The sequence below is a fragment of the Haliaeetus albicilla genome, chromosome 18, assembly GCF_947461875.1.
Source record: "Haliaeetus albicilla chromosome 18, bHalAlb1.1, whole genome shotgun sequence".
Classification (NCBI taxonomy): Eukaryota; Metazoa; Chordata; class Aves; order Accipitriformes; family Accipitridae; genus Haliaeetus; species Haliaeetus albicilla.
This window is the reverse complement of record NC_091500.1, coordinates 6,080,653-6,108,621: the sequence shown is the minus strand read 5'-3', so window position 1 is coordinate 6,108,621 and position 27,969 is coordinate 6,080,653. Positions and strand designations below refer to the sequence as shown.

At 43.6% G+C, this 27,969-nt stretch overlaps 2 protein-coding genes across 4 annotated transcripts in view; both read right to left on the bottom strand.

The window, feature by feature from the left end:
* The window catches only part of LOC138689690 (uncharacterized), a 66,004-nt gene extending 51,578 nt beyond the window's left edge, over positions 1–14,426 (bottom strand). The window contains exon 1 of the mRNA XM_069805611.1: positions 14,237–14,426. Within this exon, the coding sequence (XP_069661712.1) occupies positions 14,237–14,333 (97 nt within the window). The 5' untranslated portion in view covers positions 14,334–14,426. The remainder of the gene's footprint in view (positions 1–14,236) is intronic.
* Positions 14,427–14,943: 517 nt separating this feature from the next.
* The window catches only part of RUNX2 (RUNX family transcription factor 2), a 155,482-nt gene continuing 142,456 nt past the window's right edge, over positions 14,944–27,969 (bottom strand). For all 3 annotated transcript variants that reach the window (XM_069805600.1, XM_069805599.1, XM_069805601.1), the window contains one exon: positions 14,944–19,887. In XM_069805600.1, the coding sequence (XP_069661701.1) occupies positions 19,409–19,887 (479 nt within the window). In that variant the 3' untranslated portion in view covers positions 14,944–19,408. The remainder of the gene's footprint in view (positions 19,888–27,969) is intronic.

The window sequence follows — 27,969 nt, the reverse complement described above, 5'->3', positions numbered from 1 at the left end:
GGCATCATTTCTGAAGTTTCCCTATGTACGCTTTCCTGTTCGTGTATTTCCGTCATCCAGGTATCATCACTCAATAACCATACTGTGGCTGTAATGCTTTTCACATGGAAGGAATTGTGTTTTATTGATGGCAAATGTTGTAATGCACTTTCATGTCAAGATGAAAATCTGAAAAAGAAACTTTTTATAGTGTATGCTACATGAAACCTCTACACTGAACCAGGCTGTAGAGAGAATATATTCAAGTACACATATGCTATGACTATATATAGTAAATAAAACAGTCCTGGCATGTGGGAATGGGCATAAGAACACATCCCTACTGCAAAATTCTTAGCATGGGCACAGTCAAGTAGCACTCTCCCATTTCCAGGCATAAACCACATATCAACAAAGCCAAGGACCATTTGGAATAGGCCTTTTGGATGTGATTGTTCTCTTCTGGGGGCTAAGGGTATTTAGTGTTATGGATCTGATGACAAAAAAGCCAAGTGGCTTCAGGACCAGAGCCTGAGCCCAGGCACTCTTTGATTCATGCAGCTGCAGTGATCAAACCTACCATGGCCATGGGCAAGGACATCTTGGGGATGTCATTCTCCTACCTGCCACCTGATTTCTATGATCACAATAGGAACCAAACACTGTGTGGCTCACTTTGATGATGGTTTTATTTGGCAAAGGGGTGCCTGGTGAAGCCCCAGCAAGGGATTTGGAGCAACCTGCTCCTTAGGGGCCAACCTGCTTCCACAGAGGGGACAAATGTTTGGTGTGTGACGGGAGAAGAAAGCCAGAGCCTTGGCATCCACTGCTGAGTTCTTAGCCCAGAAAGAAATCAGGACAACACCATCCAAAAAATTGTGCAAGTAAAATAAAGCCAGTCTTTGCTGGACACTGCCTGGGAATCGGTTGCTGCGGCATTTGGAGGTAGGAGCAAATGCAAAGACAGCCTGGACACAGAAGCAGCTGTGAGGGATCTCTGGTTCCCCCAAATTAGAGAGTTTCCCCTTCCAACACCTCTGCCAGCACTGGCCCAGCTCATTTCTGAGCACAGACAGAGGAAAAACTCTTTCTGGAAGGCACATGCACTGCCTTTGATGGTGGGGACCCGGGTGTGCGGCACAGCCGGCTAATACAAAATGCCTGCTTGGCGTCAAGGGGCCCAGTGCCTCTAGGTTGTCATTACCCCACATCCAGCATGACACTTTCTTTGCACAGCTGATTGATGTGCCTCCTCCCGCTGCTTATGGAAATAGGCAGCCTGGCCAGAGCCCTTGGTTGGGTGCCACTTGCACCCAAGCCATGGCTCTTGCCATTGCCAGCACAGGAATCTTTCTCTTGTTATTTTTTAGGTTCCCTCACTCTGCCCAGGACTGGGAATGATGTGGCTGAAATGCAGAAGAGCCCTCCTGAGACTGCCTCCAACATGAGTGAGAGTTGTCCCGCAGTGATTTTAGCCCCACCGGAACAGGAAGGTTCAGACACCTCTTAGGAAAATTCTCCTGGGAGGTTTCCAACTCGTTTTTTTTTGTAAATGCAAAATGTTTAGCTACACTTCGGGATAGCATCCAAGTCTATAGCTGTTTGTCTGAAGGAGCTTCGAATCTTTTTAGAGGTCGGATTGTCTCCCCAGCTCAATCACCATTTGTGCAGTTACTTAACGTTAGTGAATTTGCATCTGCTTTATGTACCAGAGAAGCAAGACTACAACCCGTCCCAAAAGCAGGAGAAACTGCCCTTCTCTCTCTTTCTCATTTGATTCCTGGAGCAGTTTTCTGTTTGCCACCAACAGAAAAACTGGAAAACTCAACCCAAAGGCCAGCAGGTAGTGGGTCAGGTCTTGGGTCTTGCTTGTTACTGTCACTCACTGAGACCAACTCAAAGGCTTTCACTGTTAATAATACCTCCTGGGGCAGTGCCTGGAGCTGACAATTTTTTACAAAAAACAATTTCCTGTTCAAAAATATGGCAATCTCACTATTTTTGTGGACAACCATCAGTTTACAGGATTGAAAAATAATTTGGACTTCAACACCCAGAACTATTCTTCTCCCACGAGGTATATGAAATCTGCTGGTAGATTGTCTCCAGGGCCACAATGTTTTGTACCTCCTCATGACCCAGATCCAAGGGCAGATGCCTCTGGGCTGCCTTTGCAGTCGGGGGGAGCAATATGCTTCTAGAGCATCTCATCCTAAAGTGGGCAACTAAGCTGGTTCAGATCAAAGTGCTACTTCCCCTCTAATGACTATAAAGGGAGCGAACGTAGCGTAACTAGCCCAGATGTGGAAGTCTGTCCTGATTTAGGTGAGATAATCCCTGTCCTGCCTCTTTGGGCTCCAGCACTGGTCCATTTGCAGGAGTTCTTCCCAAATAGCTCATCCCCACCTTGGGCTGAGTTTTGGGGGGATGGCTGCTATGCATAATCATTAATTAGCCAGTTATACAGGTCCTGGAATGATTCACACCTGGCAAAACCAAGATAGAAATGCACTCCTGCCTCCTCCCAAGGGAACATCACTGTTGGTACACCTGTTCTTTTTCCACTTTATTTTCTCCCAGGCTTCATAAATCTTGCTTTCCTTTCCACACTTTCCACAACGTCAGGAGGTGTGAATGCTCCCGTTTGCTCAGCCAGAAGGGAAAAAGCAGATTTCCACAAGCTCAGCTTTGCTAAGGCAAATTAACTCTATGTGTTAGGAGGTCAGTGCACCAGGGTGGGGGTCCAGGCAGATGTCAGGAGTGCAAAGGACAGGCCAAAAGAAGCCCAAAGTGTGCAAACATGTAGCACCCGAACACCTGGTCAGGGAAAAGCCTTCTGCAAACAACTAGCAGAGCCAAGAGGAAAGATCTACTCTCACTCTGTGTTATTTTCCTATCTAGAAGTTTGGGCTACAGCAAAAACCTTTAGAAAATAGCCAAGCCTACATTAACAGTTAGTTGTTTTTCGTGGACGGAAAGAGAGAGCCCGACCTTTTCTCTGAAAACACCTTGCCCGGGGGTCCTGGAAGAGGCTGAAGTCTCTGGTTTCTACAGTGACTACCTCTTATCAAGGGCTCAGGCTAGAGTACGACTCCAGCTTTAGCTCAAGTCTGCAGAAGATCTGAGGAACAACCCCAGGAGCAGGGCAGGGCATGCATGGACGCACAGCGTGGCCATCGCTCTTCCAGGAGTATCATGTTCCTGAGGATACAGAAAGTGGGAACTCAAATTCTTTTAAATGGAGCATCTTCCCATCTTGCTTCCACGCTGCTGGGACTTTTCTTTTAAAATCTTAATTCTATCCTTTTCTGGTTTCTAGGCCTTGAGTGAGAAGAGTCATCCTCCTCTATTTTTTAGATGTTTATGTTCAACATCCTGAGTTTATTCATAGAGAAACCAGCCTGCCTTTAAAAATCAAGGCCAAATCTAGGTCAAATCTGATAAACATTTTATCCTTTGCTCTTCAGAATTGGAGGGGTCAGGCACACGATCGTGTCACTGCAGCTCAATGAGCAACACCACGTCAGCTCCACCGCACCAACGGGCTGTGCCTGCACGGGTGAGGCCAAACACAGTAGCTTGAAATTTCTTTCACTGGGCTTTCAGCAAATGCGTTTTGTCTCACATTTGCCAATAGTCACCATTTGAGTTTCATTATCGCAGTGTTTGTGGGCCCAAAGCCTCTTCACAAGCTCTTAGTTTTCTATGCAAGAAAATTCGCAGTATTTAGAAGAAGGGACTAGGAAACATGGCTCGTCTATAGCTGAGCCTATAAACCAGGGCTGGGCAGTGCTGGTCTGCCAGTTGTCCTGTCTGGAGGCCCACTGATGCACAGTGGGGCTGTCCAGCCTGTATTTCCTTTGAAGAACTTCCAGATGTGGAGGGAAAGGGTGCACAGTCCAGTTTTCTCCCAGGAAAAGAATTGGGATATGCCAAGAGTGCACCCAAGCTAGAAATACGTTGATTGTTGGAGAGGAAAAAGGCATTAGGGAGCACTTCTATTGCCTGCTCTGGAAATTGTCTCATCCTTGAACACTGAAGAGCTGCTCCAGCCCTTAGTATGCTCAACCACCAGGCAATGAGCTCAGAAAGCTCCTGAAACTATTTTCAACAGAAAACACATACACACGCACATGTGTACACACAGGCATGCCCAGGCACTATGGCTATATTATCCTTTAGAAGCCAATGAGCCATTTCAAAATGATGCAGACTTCAGGATAACGTATGAAGAAAAAGGCATTGTACACTTGGATCCTGGGATGAAGTTAATTCTATACACATGATTAAATACTTTCCTATTACTGTAACAAGCAGTAATGTTTAGTGGCAGTTGTAGGCAGTGGTTCAGTTTGAAGCAATGAGCTTCTGCCACAGAATGGGTGGGACAAACTTGTTAGGAGGCCTCTGACTCTCCTGTTGCCTTAGTCTAGGCCTAAAATTTAGGGTCTGTAAAAATATGAAAAGAATAAAAATATTCCCACAAATTGTACGACAAGTCATTGCATGAAGAGCAAACCAGCCTGGTTGATGAGTACAGGAGCTTGCTCTTCTGTAGTACAGCAAGTCTTGGTTACCCTCTTTGCTGCACAATAAAGGTTGCATCCAAACTTATGCTTGGACAGAAACATCTCTGCTATGTGGGGAGATGTCATCATGAAATGTATTTGAATTCAGGAGTTCTGAAATTGCTGAGTTTCACTGAACTGTGACCAGCCATGGGATTGAAAAGCTACAGGCAGAGGGACAGACAGATATCGCTTCTGTCTACACACAGCACAATCCCAGTGGTTCTGTCTCCTTCCAAAGAGGGTTGCAAATTAAAGCTAAACACCGGCAAAGGTCTAAGTTAAACCTTTAAACTGAAAGAAGGACATGCTTCCTTATAAAATCACTCACTTTGTGTACCTGGGCTTCATGTTCATAGAGCTCCCTTCTTCATGGAACAGCTCAAAGTGGCAGTGGCTGTTCATAGAAGTTGCTTCTACACATTAGTCAAACAAGGCAGTCAGGATGCGACAGCCCAGACGAAGTCAGAGCAAATAAAATGCAAATAATGAAACTAGATTCATGTGGTTCAGCCCTTTCCCTCTGCTATCTTCAGCATCTTTGCGACACCGCTGTGATGGCTGATAAGAAAACAGGGGGTCAAAGTGTCAAGAAAACAGTGGTTGTTTCCTTTGCATCAAATACAAAAAGGAACATCTCCCAGCTTTCTCATGGCTTAGCTGCACCCAGAGAGTGGCTAAACTTTGCTCAGGGGGGACCGAGAGGTGCTGGCTGCAAGGGGGAGGCATCTTCACAGCAACATATCATACCTATTAGCACGATTCAAATCTTGGGACACCTCATTTTTCCTGGATGCTCTGCTTTTCTGCATTGAGCAAAAGACTTATGCCATTTCTTCCACTCCAGGCAACAGATGCAAAAACTTGCCAATAATAATACAATGCACCAGTTATCCCCAACTTATCTGCTGGGGCTGGAAAAGGTCTCTGTGAAAGATCTGCCACCTCTACAAGCAACCTACTGACCATGCAGTTTGTCATGTTCTCGCTATTATAATATGGGGCTCAATGCCCAGGCTTTGTACTGAGAAACAAGTACAAGGTCACAAACTTAAAATTCAAGCTACTGGAGTCTAAGGATGTAAACTTGTTGAAAGAGAAACGGGAGGGCTTTCGGAGGCAGTTGATTAGACCAACTGATAAACTGCGAGCTCCCAAAAGCAACTGCTAAAGGCTACAAGGACAAAAAAAAAAGATGAACTATGTATGACCTCTAAGTCCTGTAAGAAGACAACCAATGCAAGATGAATCTGAGAACTGAAATTCATAACTGTACTAGATAGTAACTATTATGGATACAATAGAAATACTGCTTTTATGGCACTTAATCTCTTCCCTCATTTCTCCCACTGCAAGGTCCCTCTCTGCTCTACTTTTATGTCTCAGATAATTTATAAAATTACAGTAAACTCAGAGCAATTTTTCCCAGTTTCTCCAATTTCTTTTTTTATTTAGAGTCTTAAAAATGACTTGGCGAAGAACTTGTCATTTTTTCCAGCTGTGTTGGTTGGTCTACCAAAGATATTGCTTTGTCTCACTGATGTACAGTGAACTGATCTCCAACACCAGCAGGATCAGACACTGGAGTTTACAGAGGGGCAGAAAGATACATTACATTTCGAACAACCAAACCACCGACCAACGGAAACGAAGTCTTCCCCCATATTCTGAAGTCTTCAAAACTATCTGGAAACCTCCAGTCCAACCACACAAACAATTTTGGGCTCAGGGTGTATGGTCTAGCTGGGGTTGTGCACACAGGGGCATCCCAAAGCTCTGCAGCAATGAAGAGTATAACGTTAACAACTGTCAGCATCACCGCTACTTAATTACCCAGATGACCTACAAATCTGTGTATCTAGAGGCCAAAATTCTTCATTCTCCTAGGAAACAGAAATCCATTCTGCAAAGAGAACGGGTTTTCCCATGCAAAATCAGAGGCAAATCCCACCTCTTCATTGGGAGTCTCTCACCTTCTGTTTTCCTTGGGAGGGCAAATTTGCCCTGGCTCACACACACAGATCCACAAATGTGCCCAGGTACAAGGTGCTGATCCACAGAAAGCAAAAACCCCCAAAACCTAAAGGTGCATTTTAGGGTTCTTCTCCCAGCAAGGAAGCTGGAGTTTTCCTATGTTCCATTTTAAAATATTTGAGTATCATATAAGTACTACAATAGTGTATAAATACATATATAGGGAAAAAAAATCTATAAACTATCGCCCCTAATCCTTAAATCTCAGCGAATTAGCTCTTGACTTAAGGAGATCAACTTTGAGCACATCTTGGGCCAAATTCTTTACTCTTGGTCATCTGCATTGTGGAGGATATCCATTCTGGCATCTGGCTTCGGTTTCTGAAGCAACAGTCTGTATAATGCTTCTTATATAGTCTGTGAAACCTTTTTTAGGGCAATTTAGGGATTAAGTTCCTGCGTTAGGAACGAGTTAGTCATTGTCCCCAGCCCTGAGCTCGCTGGGAGCTGTGAGGGGTCATCTGGCAGGTGAGAAATCGTGAGCTAGGAGGCAATGACATTCAAGGCTCTGCTTCCCACTGTTATCTTTGCAGAAAACATTCAGATGGCTTTTACTGGCTACAAAAGGAAAACCAGCAGGATTCAGTTCTACCATTTATTACCTGAAGCCAGTCATTCCTTTGTGTATCTTGCTAATAATGTTTTTAAACCTTTATTGTGAATCCAAAGAGGGCAAAGTAGAGTGAACAACTATAGCATCTGTGGCAGAAAAAACTTCCCAAAACTCCACCCCTCTTTTTCTTTTTAATTGGGATTGGTTTTGACCTGTTAAGGTGCTTACTGGCAAGGTATTGGCCTTTTCCAGAAAAATGGCATCACAGCCTTCCAATTCTTTGAAATTTGCCTTGTCATAAATATTAACAAATGGGTACATATTTTACTAAGAAATGCTGATTTCTTAACAACAGCTGTAAAGCAGCCAAAAATCCTTGGAAGAAAAACAATAACTGCATTTTAAGCTAAAAGAAGTAACTAACTAACAATCACTTTTCCTAAATAAACCAGGAACTGCAGGATTCATAGTAAGATCAGCTCTCCTGTCCCATATATATTTGTACTCATTTCTGATAATATGTCAAAAGCCATCTTTGACTTAACAAGGCATTAAATACAGAGGCCAATTCATATTCATATTATATATTGTCACCAATATCTGTCTAAAGCATTACACAAATTTTATTAAGTACCCATCACTTCTGGGCCCTTGAGAAGAGTGAGCTTAAGAAAACATTTTCAAAAGTGAATTACTCATTCTGGGACACAGCTGAAAATTTGATTTCCCCCTTTCTCGTACTGCATGTGGGTGTGGGTGTGTTTCTGAGCTTCACATCTTCCACCTTTGAGGTTCAATTTCTTATTTGCAGTTGTTGTGGCAAAGCAGCACTGAAGAAATGACTTTGACATTTCATTCGCAAGGCCTGAGGTCTGTGGTCATTCTCATCTCTAGCAGGAGACCTTTGCGAATTCAGTATTATCCTTTTCTCTGTTGGCTGCACATTTTCGTGGGTCTTGAGGACCAAGGGACACTAGCCAGGCTGCTATAATTTTCCCTCATTTTGGTCCACAACACCAGTGTGGGGCTGAAAGGACACAACGGGATGGGAGAAGCCCTGCGTGCACCAGTGATGGGCTTGGGCTACACACCTAGGGAAGGGATGGATCCCTTTGTGCAGCTCGTATCAGCTCTCATGGGTCAGGAAGGGTTTATAATTAAAATACTTCAACACAGCAGTAACTGAAATGCCAAAGGGCCAATAGTGACATTAAATCTGGCAGCGACTTCAGCAGGTCTACGTTTCCTCAAAGCACAAACTGGATCTGACTTTAGCTTTGCTTTCTGACAGAAAGAAAAAGCCAAATGCAAAATGCGAACACTGACCCTGCATGTTCAACATCTTCTGGAGGAGCTGGAACGGGGTTGCCTTCAGGACCCTACTACTTGCAGAGGAAAGCCAGGATCAGAGCATGGAGATTTGCCTCTGAGAGGACTTTTGTTTATGGTCTGCATTAATTTACCCATCTTCATCAGGTTTTCACCCCTCAGCCCCACCGAGGTGGGCATGAGCCCCCACCAACTTGACTTGAACGGTCTCAGGGAGGTGCCATCTCCTCTGAACCATGGTCTGTTCAAGTACCAATGGTTTGTGTTTTCCTGTCTCTAGGTTGCCATGCTGCAGATGACCTAAATTATCTCTCTCTATTTTTTCTTGTCTCCAGATGGTGAGGTCTGATACAGGCAGGTGTGTCTGAGCAGCCAGTTGCCCCGTCACAGGGCACAAACCCTCAGCCATGACCGGAGGATTCTCTTTCCATCCTTCACCACAAGTGCTGCCGACACAGAGCGGGCACAGGGTCTGGCCCTCTGTGCCACACACACCCGGATCAGTAAATCCAAGAGACGATAACCAGGTAACGCTGCAGTTCATCAGCATGTTATCTGTTGGTATTTTCTGTCGTGGAGGAGCTGGTAACCTGCTCCAGGGCAGATGCCCACAGTAAACAAAATGCCAGTCTTAACATGACCATCCCCCCAAAAGTATCTTTTATAAATAAATCCAGTGCACACTAAAAAAAATCCTTGCTCGCGGTTAAATGGAGCAACCAAAATGAGTTTCTAACTGGAAACAAGAAAATAGCAACTGGGGGGATCCTCTTGGTCAGTCAAAGATGGGGAGGTTTGAAACGGCACGTGCAAAACCTTCCCTGGCTGGCAAGGAAACAGTTGCACAAGTTCTCCGTAAACACCTTTATCTGCAGTTATTAGCTGGCAATCCTAAACATCGGGTGAGTTCTCCCCATTGTTTCACAATGGGCTTTTTTCTGGTTTCTAGGAACTGTTTTCAAGGACTGCCATTCAGCATATGAGAAAAATGTGTGAACATGATACACAGTCAGTTCTTTTTTCTCTTGGACATTGCCCCATTACAGAAACACAAAATATCACGTCACCATGTACCCTACTTTTCTCTAACACCTTCCATCCAATACCTATAAGCACATTACAAACATGAGTGATTTTACTGTGATTTCAAAGATCCTTGCCCAGAAGGAAATCCAGTTTCTGTGCTGAACATAAGGAAAAGATGATTGAAGGGGTAGTGTGAGGAGAGTAAGAGGCATCTTTCTTAATGCACAATACAATACGTTATAAAACAACAATCCTGTCTCTATCTAGTAGTTTAAATTAATCTCTTCCAGACAAATAAAAGAGACTAAGGAAAGAAAACAGGGCGGAGGAGAAAGTACAAAAAAAGATGGAACAAAGATGCCATTTTAAATCACTGGCCCCAACTCAGCATGTAACCATTTTCTATGGAAAGGAGCAATTCAAGCAAATTCCTCATCAACTGGTACTTTCTACAGCTCCACAAAAGCCAAAGGCTGTGGATTTTGCAGCTCTTTAAAGTATAGGGGGAAATCCCTGCCAGCGCTGCTCCAAATCCCTGAGCGGTGCAGGAATTGCCGCTCGACACGCGGCGACTGATCAGCGAAGGGACAGAAGCACAGACTGGATTTTCAGTCCCGACTTTGAGATCTAGCTGCCAAACGGCATTGCAAAGAAAGACCTCTGGAGATTTCTCATACTTTTTTTGGCTTATTCTCCTGGTGTATTCATCTTAACAGAAATCAGCTGTTCTCCTTCTCACTTGTACAGCGTTTGCAGAAGAGACTTTAGCATCTGGCCTGGCTATTATTAAACGATGAGAACATCCTGCTCTGTCAGGAGAACACCACTATGGCAATAAAAGGACAAGGATCCTTTGCATCCAGGTTTCCCGAGATCAGTCTGGATTATTTGGGATTTCTTTCCCCTTCTTCCACAGCCTTTCCTGTCTATTTCCTGATATTTGCTAACCGGCCTTGCACACCCTGGAGCAGGGATAAAGATTGTGCTTTCCTGGGAGAAGCTCTCTCACAGAGTTTGGATACAACAGCATCATTTTCAGCTCCTAAAGACTTCTTCCAACTGCGGAAATGAAAAAGTAAACAAGCTGGGGGGCTGAGGGGCTGCCTTGGTGTTTAGGCTCTGACTTTACTTTTAATAGTGCTCTAAAGTCACAGCCTGGAGGAATACAAACGAAGGGGTGGAAAGGTGAGGTTGCTAAGCAGTTGACTCCTATAGATGTGCAACAAGGTTTTAAACCCTCACTGTACCCTGTGTGCCCAAACCCAGAGGCAGGCAAAAACCCAAGCCCAAACCCAAACCCAAGTCCAAACCCAGAGGCTGGGGGAAAAGTCACAAATTGCACTTTGGGAGGTTTGGGGTGGACATTAGGAGAGGCGCAGTGCCGGTATGTGCCACAGTGCCCCAGCTCCATGTCCACGCTTGGAAGATATCAAAACTTGCTGGACACAGCCCTGTTGAGCAGATCTGGTGGTGGTGGTCCTGCGTCCAGCCTCCCTTGGACCAGGAGACCCACGGAGACCCCTTCCAACCAGCATTTCAGTGACCCCTCATTGATAACACCCACATTTACGGGTTGAAAAATGCTGGCGTTCAAAAACGCAGGGCTATTAATAGAGGGACTTCAGCTGATCTCTACTGGCGTAATCAGCATCTGAGCTTGGCCTCGCGGTGAACATTAATCACTGGCAAGTTGCTGCGGCGTATCGACTCTAACGTGGGTTGTTTGCTTTTCTCTAAGTGTTGGGACATCCCGCAAGCTCCAGCTGCTCATCCCGAGCGAGCTGCCGGGAGGGAGCGGCCAAGGGCTGCCTCTGCAGATTGCAGCGATCTCTGCTTTTCTTCCTGCCCCACCGCAAATCCCGAGTAAATCTGTTGAGACAGCACAACTTGGCCCTAACTCCGCATTGTTTTTTGACCAGATCAGCAGTCTGGAAACTGGGTCAATTTTTCTAAACATGTGGTTTAGAAATGTGCTGTTTCAAAGGACACTGTCCAATGGTGTGAGACCAAACATTGGATTTGTAGTAAAAAGAGCTAAACAACAACAACAACAACAACAACAAAAGTTCAAAGCTCTCTATAAACACTGAGTCCAGGGGACATGCTGACAAAGTAGAGAAACAGTAAATTCCCTGTTCTATAGTTAGGGAAACTGAGGCATAAAAAGAGGAGTCCAAAGCTGCCTGGAGAATCACAGACAATGCTGAAATTTCCCAGCTACAAAACAAAAGCTAATTTCTCTCATCTTTACAAGTTCTTAGAAATATAACTATAGGCATTTTATTTTATTCTCCCACCCGAACTGCAGTAGGGAAATTCAAGTCCGCTTGTTATTTAAGTAACACAGTCGACATTAGGAAAGTAGAGAACTTCAATTTTAAGTTATGATGTCGTAGCTCCCAAGTAACTTTGCACTGCATCAGATCACCAGATGCTTTTGGAAGTTTAGGCTTTGTTCTCTTCGTATCTCACAGCCCTAACTGTTACTGGGGCCAACAGCTTCCTATTCCCAGAGGGGTGGGAATCAGGAGATGCCGATGTCCCCCCCTCCAAGGCCACATAAGTATCACGAAGAGACCCCATGGGAACAGCTCCATACATCTCAGACTGATATTGCACCAGTAGACCTACAGGGAAAAGATTATAATTACAGAAGGCCAAAGACAGTCTTTTCAATGCTAAATAAATATATTTTTTGCTTTAAGCTCATGCTAAAACTTTTCTTCAAGATGTTGAGTAGAAATGCTCAACCTGCTCCCAGTTATTTTATGTACCACAGTCATCCCCATCACCTATCCAAAGATTATGGGTTTCTAGAGGATTTGCTTATAATTTTAAACCATCCAACAAATATTTCTGGCGAATAATGCTCTTGGCCTGTTCTCTGCAAGCGTTCAGCCCAGTGGTGAGCGCCTGAGCTGCAAAGCTGGTCACCCACACAGCACCGTGACCTCTTCTACCCAAATATATGATCTAGTGTGACCCCCTCCAGTGCTGCAGAGCACTGCTGTGACTTACGCAGAGCATTGGCCATCCACGAGCGGTCGCCCAGGGGAGGGATCTCACTCCAAAATACCAATTCATTTCCTTCGGACCACGCAGAAGGTAACTAGACGGTACATGTCAATCCTTGGATATATAACTGAGGTTATTTCCTCTTTTTCCCCAGCAAACAGCTTGATGAATTTTTTATTTGGTGCCACCACAGGGCATGGTGCTGAACCATAAAGTCAGACCCTGCTCTTTCTCTTTACCACCTCTCCCCAAGAGCTTGTTTTAGGCACAAAAAAGGCTGATTTAGGCCTGTGGCTGCTAGCATGCGGCTGCTCCGAGCCCCTCCGGTGTTGCTCACAACCACAGGAAATTAAAAAGTTAAACCCAAGGCCAACAGGGAGAGGCAGCGCAAGATGCTGCCCGCCGTCTGCACGCTGTGTGGGACCGGTAAAAGCTGACTCCAGCGATCCAGCGTTAACGTTCAACCCTCACAACCCAAAAGCAAGAAGCTATTTACTGACACCAAAAGATGGGGAAAACAACGGTCACCACGCCTTGCAGGAAGCATCTTGAAATCTTATCTCCTAAAAATACGTGGAGTTCGACCCCCCCCCCACTGCTCCACGTCTTCATATCGGCCAGTCCTCCACGCTGACCAGTGGTGGTCATTTTGCCTCAGGAGTGGCTGGTTTCTGGCTAAGGCAAGAGAACGAGAGTCACCTTCTCAAGCTGCAAAAGGGTAAATTAATCAAAAAGTCAAAAGCAACACCCCCAGCATGATGTACGATGGGAATTGCTGTGCTGGCTCAGAGTGATGGTTTGGCTATTCCAACCCTGTGCTGACCATGTCTGCCATAGATATCCCAGAGAAACATGCCAGAAACCAACAAAAGATAGAGGGATCGCTGTAACTCCTCAATAACTTGCCTATGTAAGAACATTATCCTGCCAAACCTCTTTACTCAGATTGGTTTTAGCTGAATATGTGTTACCCGTACAGTCATACAAGCAGTTTTTAGCTTAGACAACAACCTGTAGCAGATAGCTCCTAGCCTGACTCACAGAACCATGGCATAATTTGGAGGGGACCGTGGGAGGTCTCCAGCCCAACCTTCTGCTCAAGCAGCCTCAGCTCCAGGGTCAGACCAGGTTGCTCCATGCTTTACCCAGCTGGGTCCAGTAAACCTCCAAGAACAGAGGTGGCACAATGTCCCTAGGCCCCTGTTCCACCACTCGACCATACAAAATGGTGAAAAATTGCTTATTTCCCTTTATGAGCATCTGGATTAAGTGACCCTGAAAGCAAGAATATAATGAGAGTATAAGTCTGTGTTCTGACTAGCTGAGATGGGTTAACCTGTGTACCAGAGGGCAGCAGAAATTCTTAGCACTAATGTTTGTAGCATAAGTCCCCCCAAAAGAATTTATATAGCAATTACACCACAGAGCATTGATTGGGTTGCTTGGTTCCTCACTCTTGGCTACAGCTTCCCTAAAATCAGGACTCTCATTATGGGCTGGAATGAAAGCACCCATGGAAACCCCCAAACATTATCTCAATCTCCAACCACCACGCAAGAAATGTGTAGGTCCATGGTAAAGCCAACAGAGCTCACAACATCAGTATTAGCGACATTTAAACTTCAGAGTTAAATGTTTCTTGAAATGATGAGGCATGAGAACCTCATGCCTCTCCGTGCTACTACTTCTCTTTTGCAGACTCAAGAAATAGCTAAAAAGGGTAAGAAGTTACTACGAAACCAGGCACAAGCTTGCAAACAACTCCTGTCCTCCTGTCTCCTCCTGCAGACAGCCTTGGGTGAACTTAACCTCACCTTCATTAGCTGCATCTCCTCCTACCCCTAACACTAGGCTGGAGGAAAAATAGCCTCCTCCCCCAGTCTCCTCCCTATCCATATATCTTCTGCTGCTTGGAAACTATTCTTGCCTTAGGCCATGCAAATCACAAGATTATCTGTAACTGCATTCCTCAGGTCTGACCAGGAAGAGGTGGAGATAGCGCAACCCCCATCCTGGAAAAGCGCCATAAACCCCAATCCCTCCCCCCCTGGTTTGGAAATCTATCCTGGCTTTTCCTATAGGTCAAGCTCTGCCCACCAGCACTGTAGCACCAGAATGTCCCAGCTAATGTCAGTTGTTAGGTTTCAGAGTTAATGATCTAGCAAGATGAATAGAGCAGTTTGCACTCCTCTAAGAAACACAGGTTTTGATAGTTTGCAGACTCAGGAAAAGAAGCGACATTTGAGATCAGATTTAGAAGGTGTCCTTTACCACCCATAGGCCTGGAAACTTGCTTTTTATATATAACTGAAAACTTAAGTGCTGCAGAAATTGATGGGGCCACCACGGAAGGGCCGGTACTGTGTTCTACCATGTACTTACTTTACCCTGCCTGGTGCTAAGAGGAGACAACGGAAGAAAAAGAAGCATAGAAGAACATTAACAAAAAAAAGCCATTTTATTGAAAATGAAATTCAAACTTCAAATTATTATTACAATCATGAGAAAATGCCAAACAATTCAATTTACAGTTGCAACATACAATACAAATAGTCCCTTTGAAGTTGAAGTAAACTGATCCACAATCATCGTCTGTGGCATAAAGCAGAGTGTGTTTGTACAATATGTGCATGAAAAGCAAATCTCGGGTGACAGCGTTTGAAAAAATAAAAAATTAAAGCTTGTATTTACACAAAATGCTACAAATATTTTGTTCCAGCAGAAATTCAAGACTGGTAAAGCATATTTAACAACAACAACAACAAAAAATTGGAATGTCACTCATATTACCTAAAACAAAAGTTACTGTAAAAGTATGGTTTTGGCTGATATACTTAAAAGTACTGCATTAAAAAAAAAAAAAAAAAGCAAAGAGTTATCTGTAAACATGGAAGTAAACAAACATCTAAAAAAGTTCTCAGAAAATGTTAAAATGAAATGCATTCTATTTAAAAACAACAAGAAATTCAGGGGGTTCAGAGAATGGGGCTTCTTTGAGCTCATGGCTGATCCAGGTTTTAATTATTGCTTTTGCTCATGGCTTGTTGGCCGCGTGCAGCCCGGCGCGGGGCTGAGCTTTGCTTTGCTAAGTGTGAAAGTGCAAAATTTTCCCCACTCGAGATGGTACCTGTGGAAACCGGTAAATCTTTGCTCGGGGGACTGCTGGCAAAAAAATTCAATGCTAAGAAATACACAGCAGCTGGTCTTTTAAAAGAATCGATAAACGCCACATGAATGATGCTGTGAGTTAAATAATTTGCTTTACTCATCCGTCCCGACCCGCTGACCCCGATCTGGTTACCCTTAGGAGGAGGGAGAGGAGGATTTAATCCTCCGCTCGGCAAAAGGGACATCGTGCCTGTTGTGCTGGAAGTAAATCTTTGGTAGGATAAGAGAGCTGGAAAGTAAAAAAAGGCCATTTTTTAATCTTCAAATCTATGAACGGTGCCAAAGATTGCCACTCACCGAAGGGAAGGGCTGTCGTACCTTTGAGAAAACTTTCTGTCAATGCTAAGCACCTCGCAAAACATCAAATAATCTGATAGGATTTACTACATAGCGCCAGTTGGGGTTCTTTTTGGTCTGAAATCCTGATTCAAGAGCATTTCCAAGTGAACTTGAAAGCATTTTCCAAAAGCTTTGATGAGCATCTCTGCCTCAGCCTGCACAACTCCCTCCATGACCGGCCTGACATACCGGGAGAGATTTTCCAAAGGCACCAGGAAGGTTCAGGAGCACGGGGTCTACGAAAAGTCAAGGGGCTGGTGCTCCTCCATCCGTAGGTACTTAGAAAATCCTTTCCTTCCTATCTCAAGCAGGCAGAGCCAGACGCCTGCCCGCACGGCCAGGGAAGCTGAGGGCACGGATCGGGTACGCGCGCCTCGACCGGGAGGAGAAAACGTTTTCAACGTCTGTCCCTAACGGTCCAGTTGAAAAACCACGGGGACACAAACAGAGTCCTGTCGGTACTGAGCAAAACAAAAGTCTGGTCTGTGCTGGATTTATCCAGAAACAAAAACCAAGTGCTTGAATTTTACAACAAAGTCTTAAAAAAAAAAAAAAAAAAAAATCTGGGTTGCTGCCTGCAGCCACTCTTAACAACATTTCAACACAAAAGCACCCTAAAAATTACTTAATATGCATACAGTAAACCTTAAAAAGCCCTTCTCAGCAATAACAAATAATGTACAAATATAGTACCTTTTATTAAATAGGAAACAGCTTGCACTGGCAGTACATCTTTTTCTCTTGCTTACTAAACAAAAAAACAAAACTGAAATGTGTAACCAGACACTGGCTTTTTAAGTGCTGCTGAGACTAACAAACGTATTTTACAGTTACAAATAAATGGACAGTGGTATGCTTCAAGCTACCACAAACCAACAATAAATAGAATCAATTACAGCTTCCATCTTTGAAGGAAAACTAAGTATTAGAAGAAAAAAAAAGTGTCTTACTTATACTTTAAGCATACTTGGTATACAACCTTTAGAAGGCAAAGACTTTATTAAATTTTTTTTTTTTTTTAAGAGCACGTCATCACGCAAATAGGAGGGTCGTACCATGCTAATGTCAACTCGTTCAACAGCTTCGCTGTTAACGAGCAGCGATGGTGTTGTCCGGCTCTGTATGGCTATGCCCACCGTTGATTTATCGCAATACTTTGGAGGTAGCCAAAGTACGGCCAAGGAGCGGCGCGGTGGCCGACAGCCGCCCCGCGGAGGCGATGGCTGAGGCTGGGGAAGGAGGGAATGCCGGCAAACCCCATCGGCACGTGCCGAAAATCCCGCTAAACCAGGCTTAACGTCACCGGCTTGAGGAGAGTGTGGGGAGAGCCCTTCAGCTCCCACTGCAGCTGGCCGACGCCACGTCGCCTCCCTGTTTGCTGGGCAAAATTTGGGGCCCTTGGCCAGAGAGGTTGGCGGCAGACAGGTTGGGCTGGGGTTTCGGGTTGGATTTGCTCTCCCTGTATCGCGCCTGGGAGCCCCGGGGTGGCTTTTAAGGTGACTTTTTTTTTATCTTCAGCGTTTGCAGAGGTGGGTATTGCTGCCCTCGTGCTTGTCTCTCTAATGCGGCAACAGCCACATCGGCTTCAAAGTCAACACAGCATCCTTACGGCTCCAGCATTTAATGCTAACGGGCGGCGATGCGCTACCAGGCAGTTTCTGTCTCAAGTTTTGAACGTTTTTATTCTATCGAGTGGGCTGATATTGCAAGGGAAGGGGAAAAAGTGTCACCAATTCTCCCTTAATCCCATTTCTGAGATATTTAACAATTCGTTAATTTGTAAAACACGGGCTTTGAAACAGTTTTGAATTTTCTTTGGGGGGAAAAAAAAACCCTGTTGAAATTCAAATTATGCTGTTAAAACAGAACATTTTAATATGAATATTTTCAAATTTTGAAGTTCTGAGAAAAATCCTGGGAGAAGAAGAAATTAGGGGAAGGGTGGAAAATATTTCATCCTTCCTACCATTTTTCCAGTGTCTCCACAACTACTGATTAAAAGGCAAGACTGTGTTGAAGGCAACCAGACAGCTAATAAAAATATTTTAAACACAATATTTCCTTCATAAGTTATATAAAAAGATCCTACATCCAAAATCATTTGATGTGGATGCATTTGGGTTGGGTTTGTCATTTTTAAGTCACATTGTAAACTGGTTCACACTGGAACTGCTTTTCAAAGTCGGGTAAAGGTTTGAGGTTTACACCATTGCAGAAATGTAATAAGTAAAAAAAAAACAAAACAAAACAAAAACACTTTTAGAGACCGAAGTCAATATATCATTACATTAAGAAACGTTTAAAGGGTCCAAATGTCATTAAATAATTATAAATATTCTTTTAAAGTTATATGATGATTCATGTTAGCAAACAACCTCAAATTTTACACATTTATAATTTAAAAAAAAAAATAAAAAAGAACATAGCCGAACACAAATACTATGTATACCATTTTGGCTCTAGTAATATATAATGCCATTTTCATATTTTGCATAAGTAATAACATTTTGTTTTTTGTTTTTAAAGGTTTTGGTTGTTATTTTTGGTTTTTGGCTAATCGAAGGCAAAATGAACGGATACAAAAGCAAAAAGGAAACCCCAGGGTTGTCTAGCCTAACTTGAAGACTCGTTCTCTTTAAGTACCCAAAAACAAACCAAAAAAGCAATGAACACAGAGAAGTTCCAACCGTTATCTGCAGCAAGGCTCGGACAGAGTTTTTTGGGACAGCTGTTTTCATCTGAATGTATCATGGCAAAATGGAAGCAACTCGATCTTTGCTTTCCTTTTTATGTGCACCAATACAAGCCAGTTGAATTGCACTACGGGTGTGAAGAGGGTCCCATACATTGTATGATTGCAACTGTATCTGGAGTTCATGGTTAGGGTTTTTTTATTAAAAAATAAAAGGGAATGCAGCCTTTGCCTTGCATCACCATGTTTCTCCTGATAGCTGGGGAGTCCGTTCTCTCCTCATTGGCAAAAGAACTCACTAGTTATTACAACACTCTAGAATGAAAAAAACCAAAAAAACCAAAAAAACCAAAAAAAAAAAAAGAAAAAAGAAGGAGGGGGTGATTTTTTTTGTGTTTGTAAAAAGTACATTTTAAATATAAAACAAGGTAAAATGGTTCCAAGAAAAAAAAAATAAAAATATGTGCTTTGATCCACATAATCTGAAACATGGGTTGTGGTGTGTTGGTAACTCTTGTGTTATTTATGGCCATTATCATCCCATCTACACAGTTGCACATATCGGTAAAATCTATTTTTTTTTTTTTTAGAAAAAACACAAAAACCAGGCACTTCGTAGTTAGTCGACCGTTTGTTTGGTTTGGTTTTTTTGTTTGGTTTTTTTTTTTTTGGCTCGCGGAGGTCAGGCCGGCTACGGAAGAAATCTCAGTATGGCCTCCAAACGGACTCATCCATTCTGCCACTAGAATTCAAGACGGTTGGGGAGCTGCTGTGGCTGCCATCCGCCTCCACACCGTCACTCTGGTTGGGCAAGTTAGGGTTTAACAGCGTGCTGCCGTTGGACGTGGTGGTGCACGGAGGAAGCATCCTGGAGGGGGAGCGGTCCCCTCCCGGCACCATGGGGAACTGGTATGATCCTGACGAAGTGCCATAGTAGAGATATGGAGTGCTGCTGGTCTGGAAAGGTCCACTTTGGTTTTGGGAAGAGCCGGGGTAGGGTGGTGGTAGGTAGGTGTGGTAGTGAGTGGTTGCGGACATACCCAGTGACATGCCTGAGGTGACTGGCGGTGTATAGGTAAAGGTGGCTGGATAGTGCATTCGTGGGTTGGAGAAGCGGCTCTCAGTGAGGGATGAAATGCTTGTGAACTGCCTGGGATCTGAAAATGGGCCCAGCTCTGAAGCACCTAAAAAATTATAACAAAAGACGGGGGAAAAGAATTCTGTAAATACCATGTTTTTGTATCACGTGATGAAAGAATTTTATTTTGCTAAGAAAACCCACTTCTTTTGGCCCCCAAGAGAACAGCAGATCATATCAAATAATACATTGCAAGGAACAGAGTCATACACCTGTCTTCTACAAGCGCTGGGCCAAACTCATCCCTGGTCTAACTCCACCGATGCCAATGGAGGGAGCAGCATTGCCAACCTGAAGCGTTCAAAGGTCACAAGTCAGGCCGGGAAAAAAAAAACAAACCAAAAAAATCTCAAAAATCAAGAGATTGAAAAAGAGCCAAAAAGAGAAAGCTGGATTTGGAGTTGATTTGCCTTCTGGTTTCTGAGCTTGGAGGGTTACGTGTCTCTGGGTTTTTGCTACAGCCTCTTGAGAAACTCAGGTCTGGTTGCACACGAAAGCTGAGATTCCCACCTCAGCACACACCGTCGGGAGCTGAGGTTTTGAGACAAGCAGAAATTACCGTGCAACTTGTAATAAAACTACAAGAGTTGGCAACACCAAGTTAGTTGCACCACTGACACCAGGGGAGTTACACCGGGGGTGACTAAGCCCCATTTCTTGCTTTAAATCAATTTATTTAGGCGAGAATCTGCTCAGCTACTTCCTATGGCTGAAAAATATTCTTTGCTGCATCTGAAGGATGGGCAAGGCCACTGAGCTGATAGCAGAGATGCCAGTTTTACTTTTCAGTGCAGCCGATGGAAAATTACAAGCCCAACACTCTTCCTGCCATTGAAAAAAGTTGTTTTCATATGTAGTCTGTGCAGTCTGGTTGAAAAAAAGACCACACAGTTTATGGCTACTGTGAACGTCTGGATGGTAACACTGTGAATTGGAGTCTAACGCAAAACAGGGATGGGTAAACTCATTTTGCCTAATTTCTAATCCCACATCAAACACCCAAAGTTTCAGAGCAGAACTGGAAAGCAAACGTTAGTAGCTTGGTGATCTGCTTAGGAGACTGTGGGATGGACAGGAGCAGAAGAAAAAAAAGATGGTGAAAGCTTGTGTTGAGAGCCAGAAAAGTGCAAAACAAAAAGGGTGTGGGAAAAGGGACGGGGGAAAGAGAAAAAGCCTAATGAAGAAGTACAGTGCAAGAGGGAGGGAAATGCATTGGCCAGTACGCAGTAGATACACATATACATTTTTAGTCGGAAAGAGCGGGGTATAAATAAAGGGGAAAAATCACGAAAACAAATGGGCTCTCCCTGTGCTTCCCAGCTGACACCTCTACAGCTTTACCATCCTCTAGATCCAAGGGTTCACCCATCTCTTTGCCAATCTACCAAATCTGACTTACCTAAAAGGAAAATATGGCATCTTCTAGATGCCAAACTGACAGGCTAAACACCGAAACACCCTGTATATCCTCAATTCAAGATGCAGCAATGCCTTTACTTGCAGATAAGCTTCGGATCTGACCTGCCGACACTGCTGTGTAGAAGGTCCCTCCAGTCCTTCTGCCCTTGGCCTCCTATAGCACCCACAGCGGTGGTTGCTACTGTAAGCCACAGACTCAGCAAACCATGCCACCTTGTGTGGCACATTTTGTGATTTAGATCACTATTCTCTCCTGTTCTACCAGCTCATTTAACCCACGCCTTCAATGATATCTAAAAGCAGCAGGGGGGAAAAGCTCAGGCACAGCTTGGGTTCAGGCTGGAGACCTGGGCCACAGCCAGCCAAGAGTCCAAATCGCACAGCCTGAAACCTGGGGATTTTAACCCACCGTCTCAAAAGATATTGAGTACAGAACTTCAAATGGGCAGTAAAAGCCCATTTTTAACTCTGATGACAATGTGATTACTATTATCTTTATCTGGAACTGAATCAGTGACCTACGGGTGAATGGGTCTGTCTCCATCATCAACCCCTCCAACCACAGCCCCATGGAATGTAATATAACTTGTACCTTTACAGCAAACACTCTACTACTTGATGCAACTCCTCTCGTTCCCAACTGCAAACAATAGCCAGAGGCCATACCACCCAGATTCAAAGCTGTAATTTTTGGAACACTATCCTTTATATTGTGAACAGGTCTGATACGTATCTGGAAATATAAGGTTAGAACATAATTTCCCCAGCTGCTCAAAATACTGAGTTTCAATCTGCTACTGCTTATACTCCTTTTTTTTTTTTTTTTATTGTTATTGCAGCTCTCCCAACATGAACAGAGTTGCTCTTAGTTTACCCTGATAGAAGCTAAACAAGACTTTTATAATCAAAGGTAGAATTGGTATGAGTGTAAGGGTGTAGAAGAACATCGGCGTTTTTGGTTTCTTTGCAACCAGTAATTTTTTTTTTCTTAATAACACAAACTATCCACACAGTCTTACACACTAAAAGGCAGTCTCCCTTTCAGGGCTAGATCCAAATATTATCTGTATGGGTGCTGCCAAGGGATCATGTATGTGTCGAATGACTGGGAATGTGCACACCACACGTAGGCATTTCTAATGTGGGGCTACAGACCTCCTTACATACATACCCTAGTAAATCCACACTTGTTTGTTTTTACTGTTGCTTGTAAAGCACAATCCTATTTACCCAAAGGCCAAATAACCATAACCCTTTCTTATCTCACTCATGGCTGTGTCTGCACGGCTCCTGCACACTCACTTCTTTTGCCCAAATGCCTTTTGCTGTCTCCATAACTCCCTGCACTAGGCTGCGATTTGTTCCCAGCCTTATGTATCTCCATTGTGTAAAGATATTTTTGGAGACCAGAAAAAGTTTTCTGTGATGCCTGTTCTGAAGTCTCCTTTCCGAAGGAGTCTAGAAACTTTTTAAAAAGTCACCTCTAAAACTCAGCTTCTTGCTGTCCTCACTGCTGTGCAATCTCACTGACGCGTTTTCACCCTCCTCCTCCTCCTTTCTCTGTGCTACCTCCTTGTGATAAGTTGATTTTGGTTCTAACTTGGAAACACCAGATGCATATTCATTTATATACATTTAGCTCTTTGCTGGACTGGGAAGATAAATCGCTCTTCTGGGTACGGCACCCATCTTTGTATATCTGGTTGCGCACAAATAGCGATGTCGATCAGCAACATAGTAACATGACAGTGCAAGTAAATAATATATTTATTCCTCTCCCCAGCAGGATTAAACATTTATGCTAATTTTTCTCCGTCAGAGCAAGAAAACAATTTGCATCTGTGAATTCCCACTCTCGTGATAGCTTGTATTAAATGGGTGAAGCGCAGATCCTCCGCCCTACATTGTGGCCGCAAGATTGCGAAACCACCCTTCGGTAAAGAGAAGAGACTTTATTTTCTGCTGCCAGAAAGAGAAGCATGGCAACAAGCACAGCAAGTGATCTTCTTTCCCTATACAGTCTGATCAGGTCACGGTGCTTGACAATACGAAAAATAAAAGTATATTTTTAAAAAAAACCCTTTACATCTGAAAGAGTCGAGGTTAAACCATTTTTAAATCTTCCAAGCTGATTCCTCCCTAACACAACCTGGCACTCAAGTTTTCTGAGAGCTATATGTTTAGAACAGAAAAGTGGTCATGTTAATATGCCAATATTTATGCTAACATCCTAGATTCAAGAATACTGCTTCAGTGTGTTTCATATTTAGAATAAGAACAATTAAAATTCCATGTGGTTTCACTTATTTTGATGCAGAAGCCTCATTAAAAACCCTAGACTTGGGCATTTGCCAGCAGCCGACTAAAATGGTTTTGCATTTGCGCTTAAAAACCAATTTTACCTGTTGCAGCTTTGCAGCTCTACTGTTTACAGCTGAATGCATACCGTGGCCATTTCTCTTTTTCAGTTTACAGATGCCAGCTAATGCCAGTTAATGCTCATTTCTCAATTAATAAGCTGTGCTTGTGGTTTGCAGAAAATAAGGCAACAAATTTCTGCCAGGTTTACAGCACTTTGGCCAATCGCTTCCAATTATTAAAGATCATAATGTACCGTGGATAGATTAACTCCTTGTGGGTATAGCAAGCTGATGTCTACTTTAAAGGGTTATAGGATAATTTTATAACTTACAAATATTGCAATTTGCTTTGTCGTTTTATGCCATAAGGTCACTACCAAAAAAAAAGGTCCCCTTGGCTTATTGCATATGTCGGATAGGGAAATTTCTAGCACGTCAAGTCAATGCATAGTCACTGGATGCAAGAGAACAGCATGGTGCTGTATTCAAAAGTCACTGAATAGTCTGTCTCAAGGAAATTCAGCTACATATAGTTAAAGATATTTACCAGTAGCTAAATGATTCACTTGTGTTTTGGCAAACTACAGTGTTAAGACATTTGCTGAAGCAGATACTAGGTTTTGTGGATTTTTGTTCAATAGTTAGTTCGATTCAGGCTGGGCCGCAGCACTACTTGATCTATTAAAACTGTTTTTTCCTTCCCTAACATCTACGTCTATGAATTATATGTGCAGCTTGGATTACTTACAGCTGATAATATCGCCTCATATGAAGTATGCCACACACTTCACATGATGAGACGATTTTCAGTCTCTTACAGCTTTGCCAAACTTTAAATGTTCTGGCTGAAATTGTCCATGCTGGGCGTCTGTCTCAGGCTAAATTGTGATTTATGCATTTATTTGTTTTTAAAATTTCAGCTGAAACTCTTTTGCTGGGAAAAATATATTGTTTTACTAATCTTAAACTCTGAGGAGCCGTCCTTTGAAAAGCTGTACCAGTTCCATGCTTTGAAGTAAGGACTTGAACTTTGGAATAGGAGTGGCTTTTGTGTGAGAGACGTTGCCATGAAAATGCAGCCAAATATGAACAAATCATAAGCATTCTGCCTAAAAATGGGCAGAAGAGTCTGTGCCCCTACAAAGACACTTGTCCAGAGACTGAAATGAAATCCAGGAGTCCCAAGTCCCAGCATTTTTTCTGCAAATATTGCTGAAACACAGGGACACCTCTACCCATCCCTGCGCCAGTCCTGATCGAGAATCGGTCCATCGGTGGCTCCATTCACTGGAATGGCAGAAGCCTGCGTAAATGGAGCTAAATGATGGTCCATGTGGACATTTGTACGATATTGCAAAGAAAAATTTCGGAAGGTGGGGTTACTTGGGGGTTTGCTTTTTTTAGAAATCTGAGAAACTATAAACGTAACTAGAGACAAACAAAGGATGTTATTAAGGTTACCATGTGAAGAGTGAGCAAGTTAGGAAATACCAGCATTCAAGTTACTTCTCCATATGCACTACAATACAGCATTCAATTATAGGAGAAGATGCTATTCCTTTTACACAAGCCCTCCTGCAGGCAGCACACAAGCTGACCTCCTCTAGAGATACATCAGAGTTAAGGAATAGAGAAGACTGTTGTCTATGTATCTTCCAAAGCCACTGCTGCAAGAAATCAGAAGGGTTGAAGTGAACAAGGTGAGGGAAACCCAATTATTTCCTGAGCAAACTGGATTTTATACGTGTTTCTGCCACACGGCTTCTACGTGACTCAGTTGAAATCTCTCCAAATCACATTTTCACTTCTCTCATTTTCTGTGCCCAGCAAAGACGTTGGCTTCTGATTTGCACGCATGCTAAATATTCATAGCTGCAGCTGAAGCCAACAGGATCATAGGTCTGAACATAAGGCTAAAGACAGAAAAAAAATCATGCTGTAGGTGACACAAAGAAAGTGCACTGAATTACACGAGACCTTAGAGTCAGTCTCAATACTCTTTTTAAAGCAGGTTCATGCTTTCTTGGGAATATTGCACTGCAGTGAACTGTGTACAAATGCTATGGCAGAAATATTAGAGCAAAGCCCATCAAGAAATTAACAATTCCTTCTTCAGAGCAGAATTTAATGCTCTGCAACAAGCAAGGCCTGAGGAAATGCAAAGAACAAGAAGAAAAACAAAATATTGAAGAGCTGCTCATTAAGTTAGCACTGTCCATCCTGCGCACTGAATGAGACAGGAATCCCGTGGGAAAAGTACCATGTGATCCTGTAATTAAAATCTGTAATATAATGCATAAGCAGAATGAGGCTGATTTAAAGTTGCACGGGCAACATTAAGTACTGAGATTTCCCAATTTCTAAGCACTTAGTTTTGCAATCTTAAAGATTCTTTGCAACACGTTTGGATGGGGGGGAGTGATTATTTGCTAGCTGGGTGTCTGTTTTCCCCAAGCATCCTTCTGTATCAGGGGAGAGTGTTATTTTTCTCCTCATTTTGTTAAATTCTAGTCACCTGCCTTTGCTAATAAGTCTTTAGTGAATCACACACAGCACGATCCTTCTCCTGCCTTCTTCCAGGCGAGCCTTTGACTCTCCAAAGGTGCTGTACCACCTTCCCTCTGGATGCCGCTGCAGGATGGAGCCTGGGACTGCGATTCCCAGGGATCCCAAACCACCTCTTTGTGCACGTATTCCTTGCTGTAGCCGTTAGGTCCTGATCCCGCAAACCTACACTGGTGCTCAGCTTCGTGCCAGAGCTCAGGGACACTCCTCCCACACATCTGCCACCGAGCATGTGTCTACGTGCTGCAAGGGTGAGGGTCCTGCAGCGCCGTGGAAATAAGGCACAGGGCTTCTCCGTCCCCGGGTCGCTTTTGGGATGAGTGTGTGTCATCTGGATACTTGCAACCATTTATCATAGGAAATGGTATGTTTTCAAATGCCCCTTCCCTCCCTTTAATTCAGAAAAAAAACATCAGGGAAAGAAAAAAAAAAGAAAAAAGCATTTTACATCTTTTTTTTTCTCTTCTTTTTTTTTTTTTTTTTGCATACAATAGCAGCAGAAAAGGTGTGAACTGCCCCCCCCCCCCCTTCCCTTCACCTCAACAAGGTGTTAACTTCAAGGCCTAGTTGGGACCATTTAAACTGCAACATTATTAAGCACAGCAGTCTCACAAAAGTCAGAGGGAGGAAGGAACATTTTAACCCCTTCAGAGCCTCACGCACAACAGGCGAGAACCTAATTCTAGTGCACCTCTTCTCGCTGTCCCTCGGTACCCCAGTTCACACACTTGTGCCTTCTGGTATTTAGGTAACAGGACTTTGGCACCTAAAATACCACAGATTAATTTGCAGATAGATGTTTTCACTGAATTTATGGTGCAGCACCTAAGCCCTTTGCTGGGAGAAACACCCCATAAATAACATAATTAGCAGTGACCATTAAAGTACCACTCGTGCAAACAAGGGAGAGTGTTTCCCAAGCAGAGCTGTTACATTGCTTAACAGCAAAATCAGGGTCTCTTCGCACTTCTCCAGCCCAGGCTGCATCATTACCTGCCCTGCTCCCTCAGTAGGACTTTTCTGCTGGACAAACTGTGCTGAAGAGGGTGATTTTCTTTAGGCACCTAAAAGTCTTGCTGGGTGACCCTATGCATCTAAACACAGGTGGCTGCTGGCTGCACCTCAAGAGGAGGATGATCTTAAATTTAGGAGCATCAATGGATAGAAATTCCTTCCATGTGTAGAAAAAAGCAACAACAAACTCCTGCTAGATGGACTGTTGGGAGCAGAAATGGAGCTATGAAAGCATCAGTCATCACTGTCTCATTTATAGACACCTCTTGTGAAGCTTCACTTATACAAGACTCATAAACCTTTCTAACGAGACCACAGGAGGGGGACAAATGGTCACATTACAGAAATATGTCCTCAGCTAGTGGTTGTGACCTGCCACCCATGGATGCCCGTTGACCTGATGTGATGGGGAGCCTCTGAACTTCTTAGTCTTTGCTATCCCATCTCAGTGACTTCAGCCTGGAGCTATGACGGGTGATTCAAGTGGAGAGGAATTGGTAGTATACCAAAAACCCCCTGCTCGTTTCAGTCTCAGGCCACCTACGCGCTACGTTGGAAGCAAAAAGTAAGTAACATTTCCTGGAAGTAAATCTAGCAGCTCTGCAACCACTGCATGGCACAAACACGCACACAGGCGCGTATCGTTCTTGGTTCAGTTTTCCCCAATTTTTCCTGCTTGTATTTCAGCCGCTGCTGTTTTTCACCAGCCCCAGCCGAAATGCATCAGAAGGAACATTTGAGGCTTTTCTTGGATAGCAACCTCAGCGGCA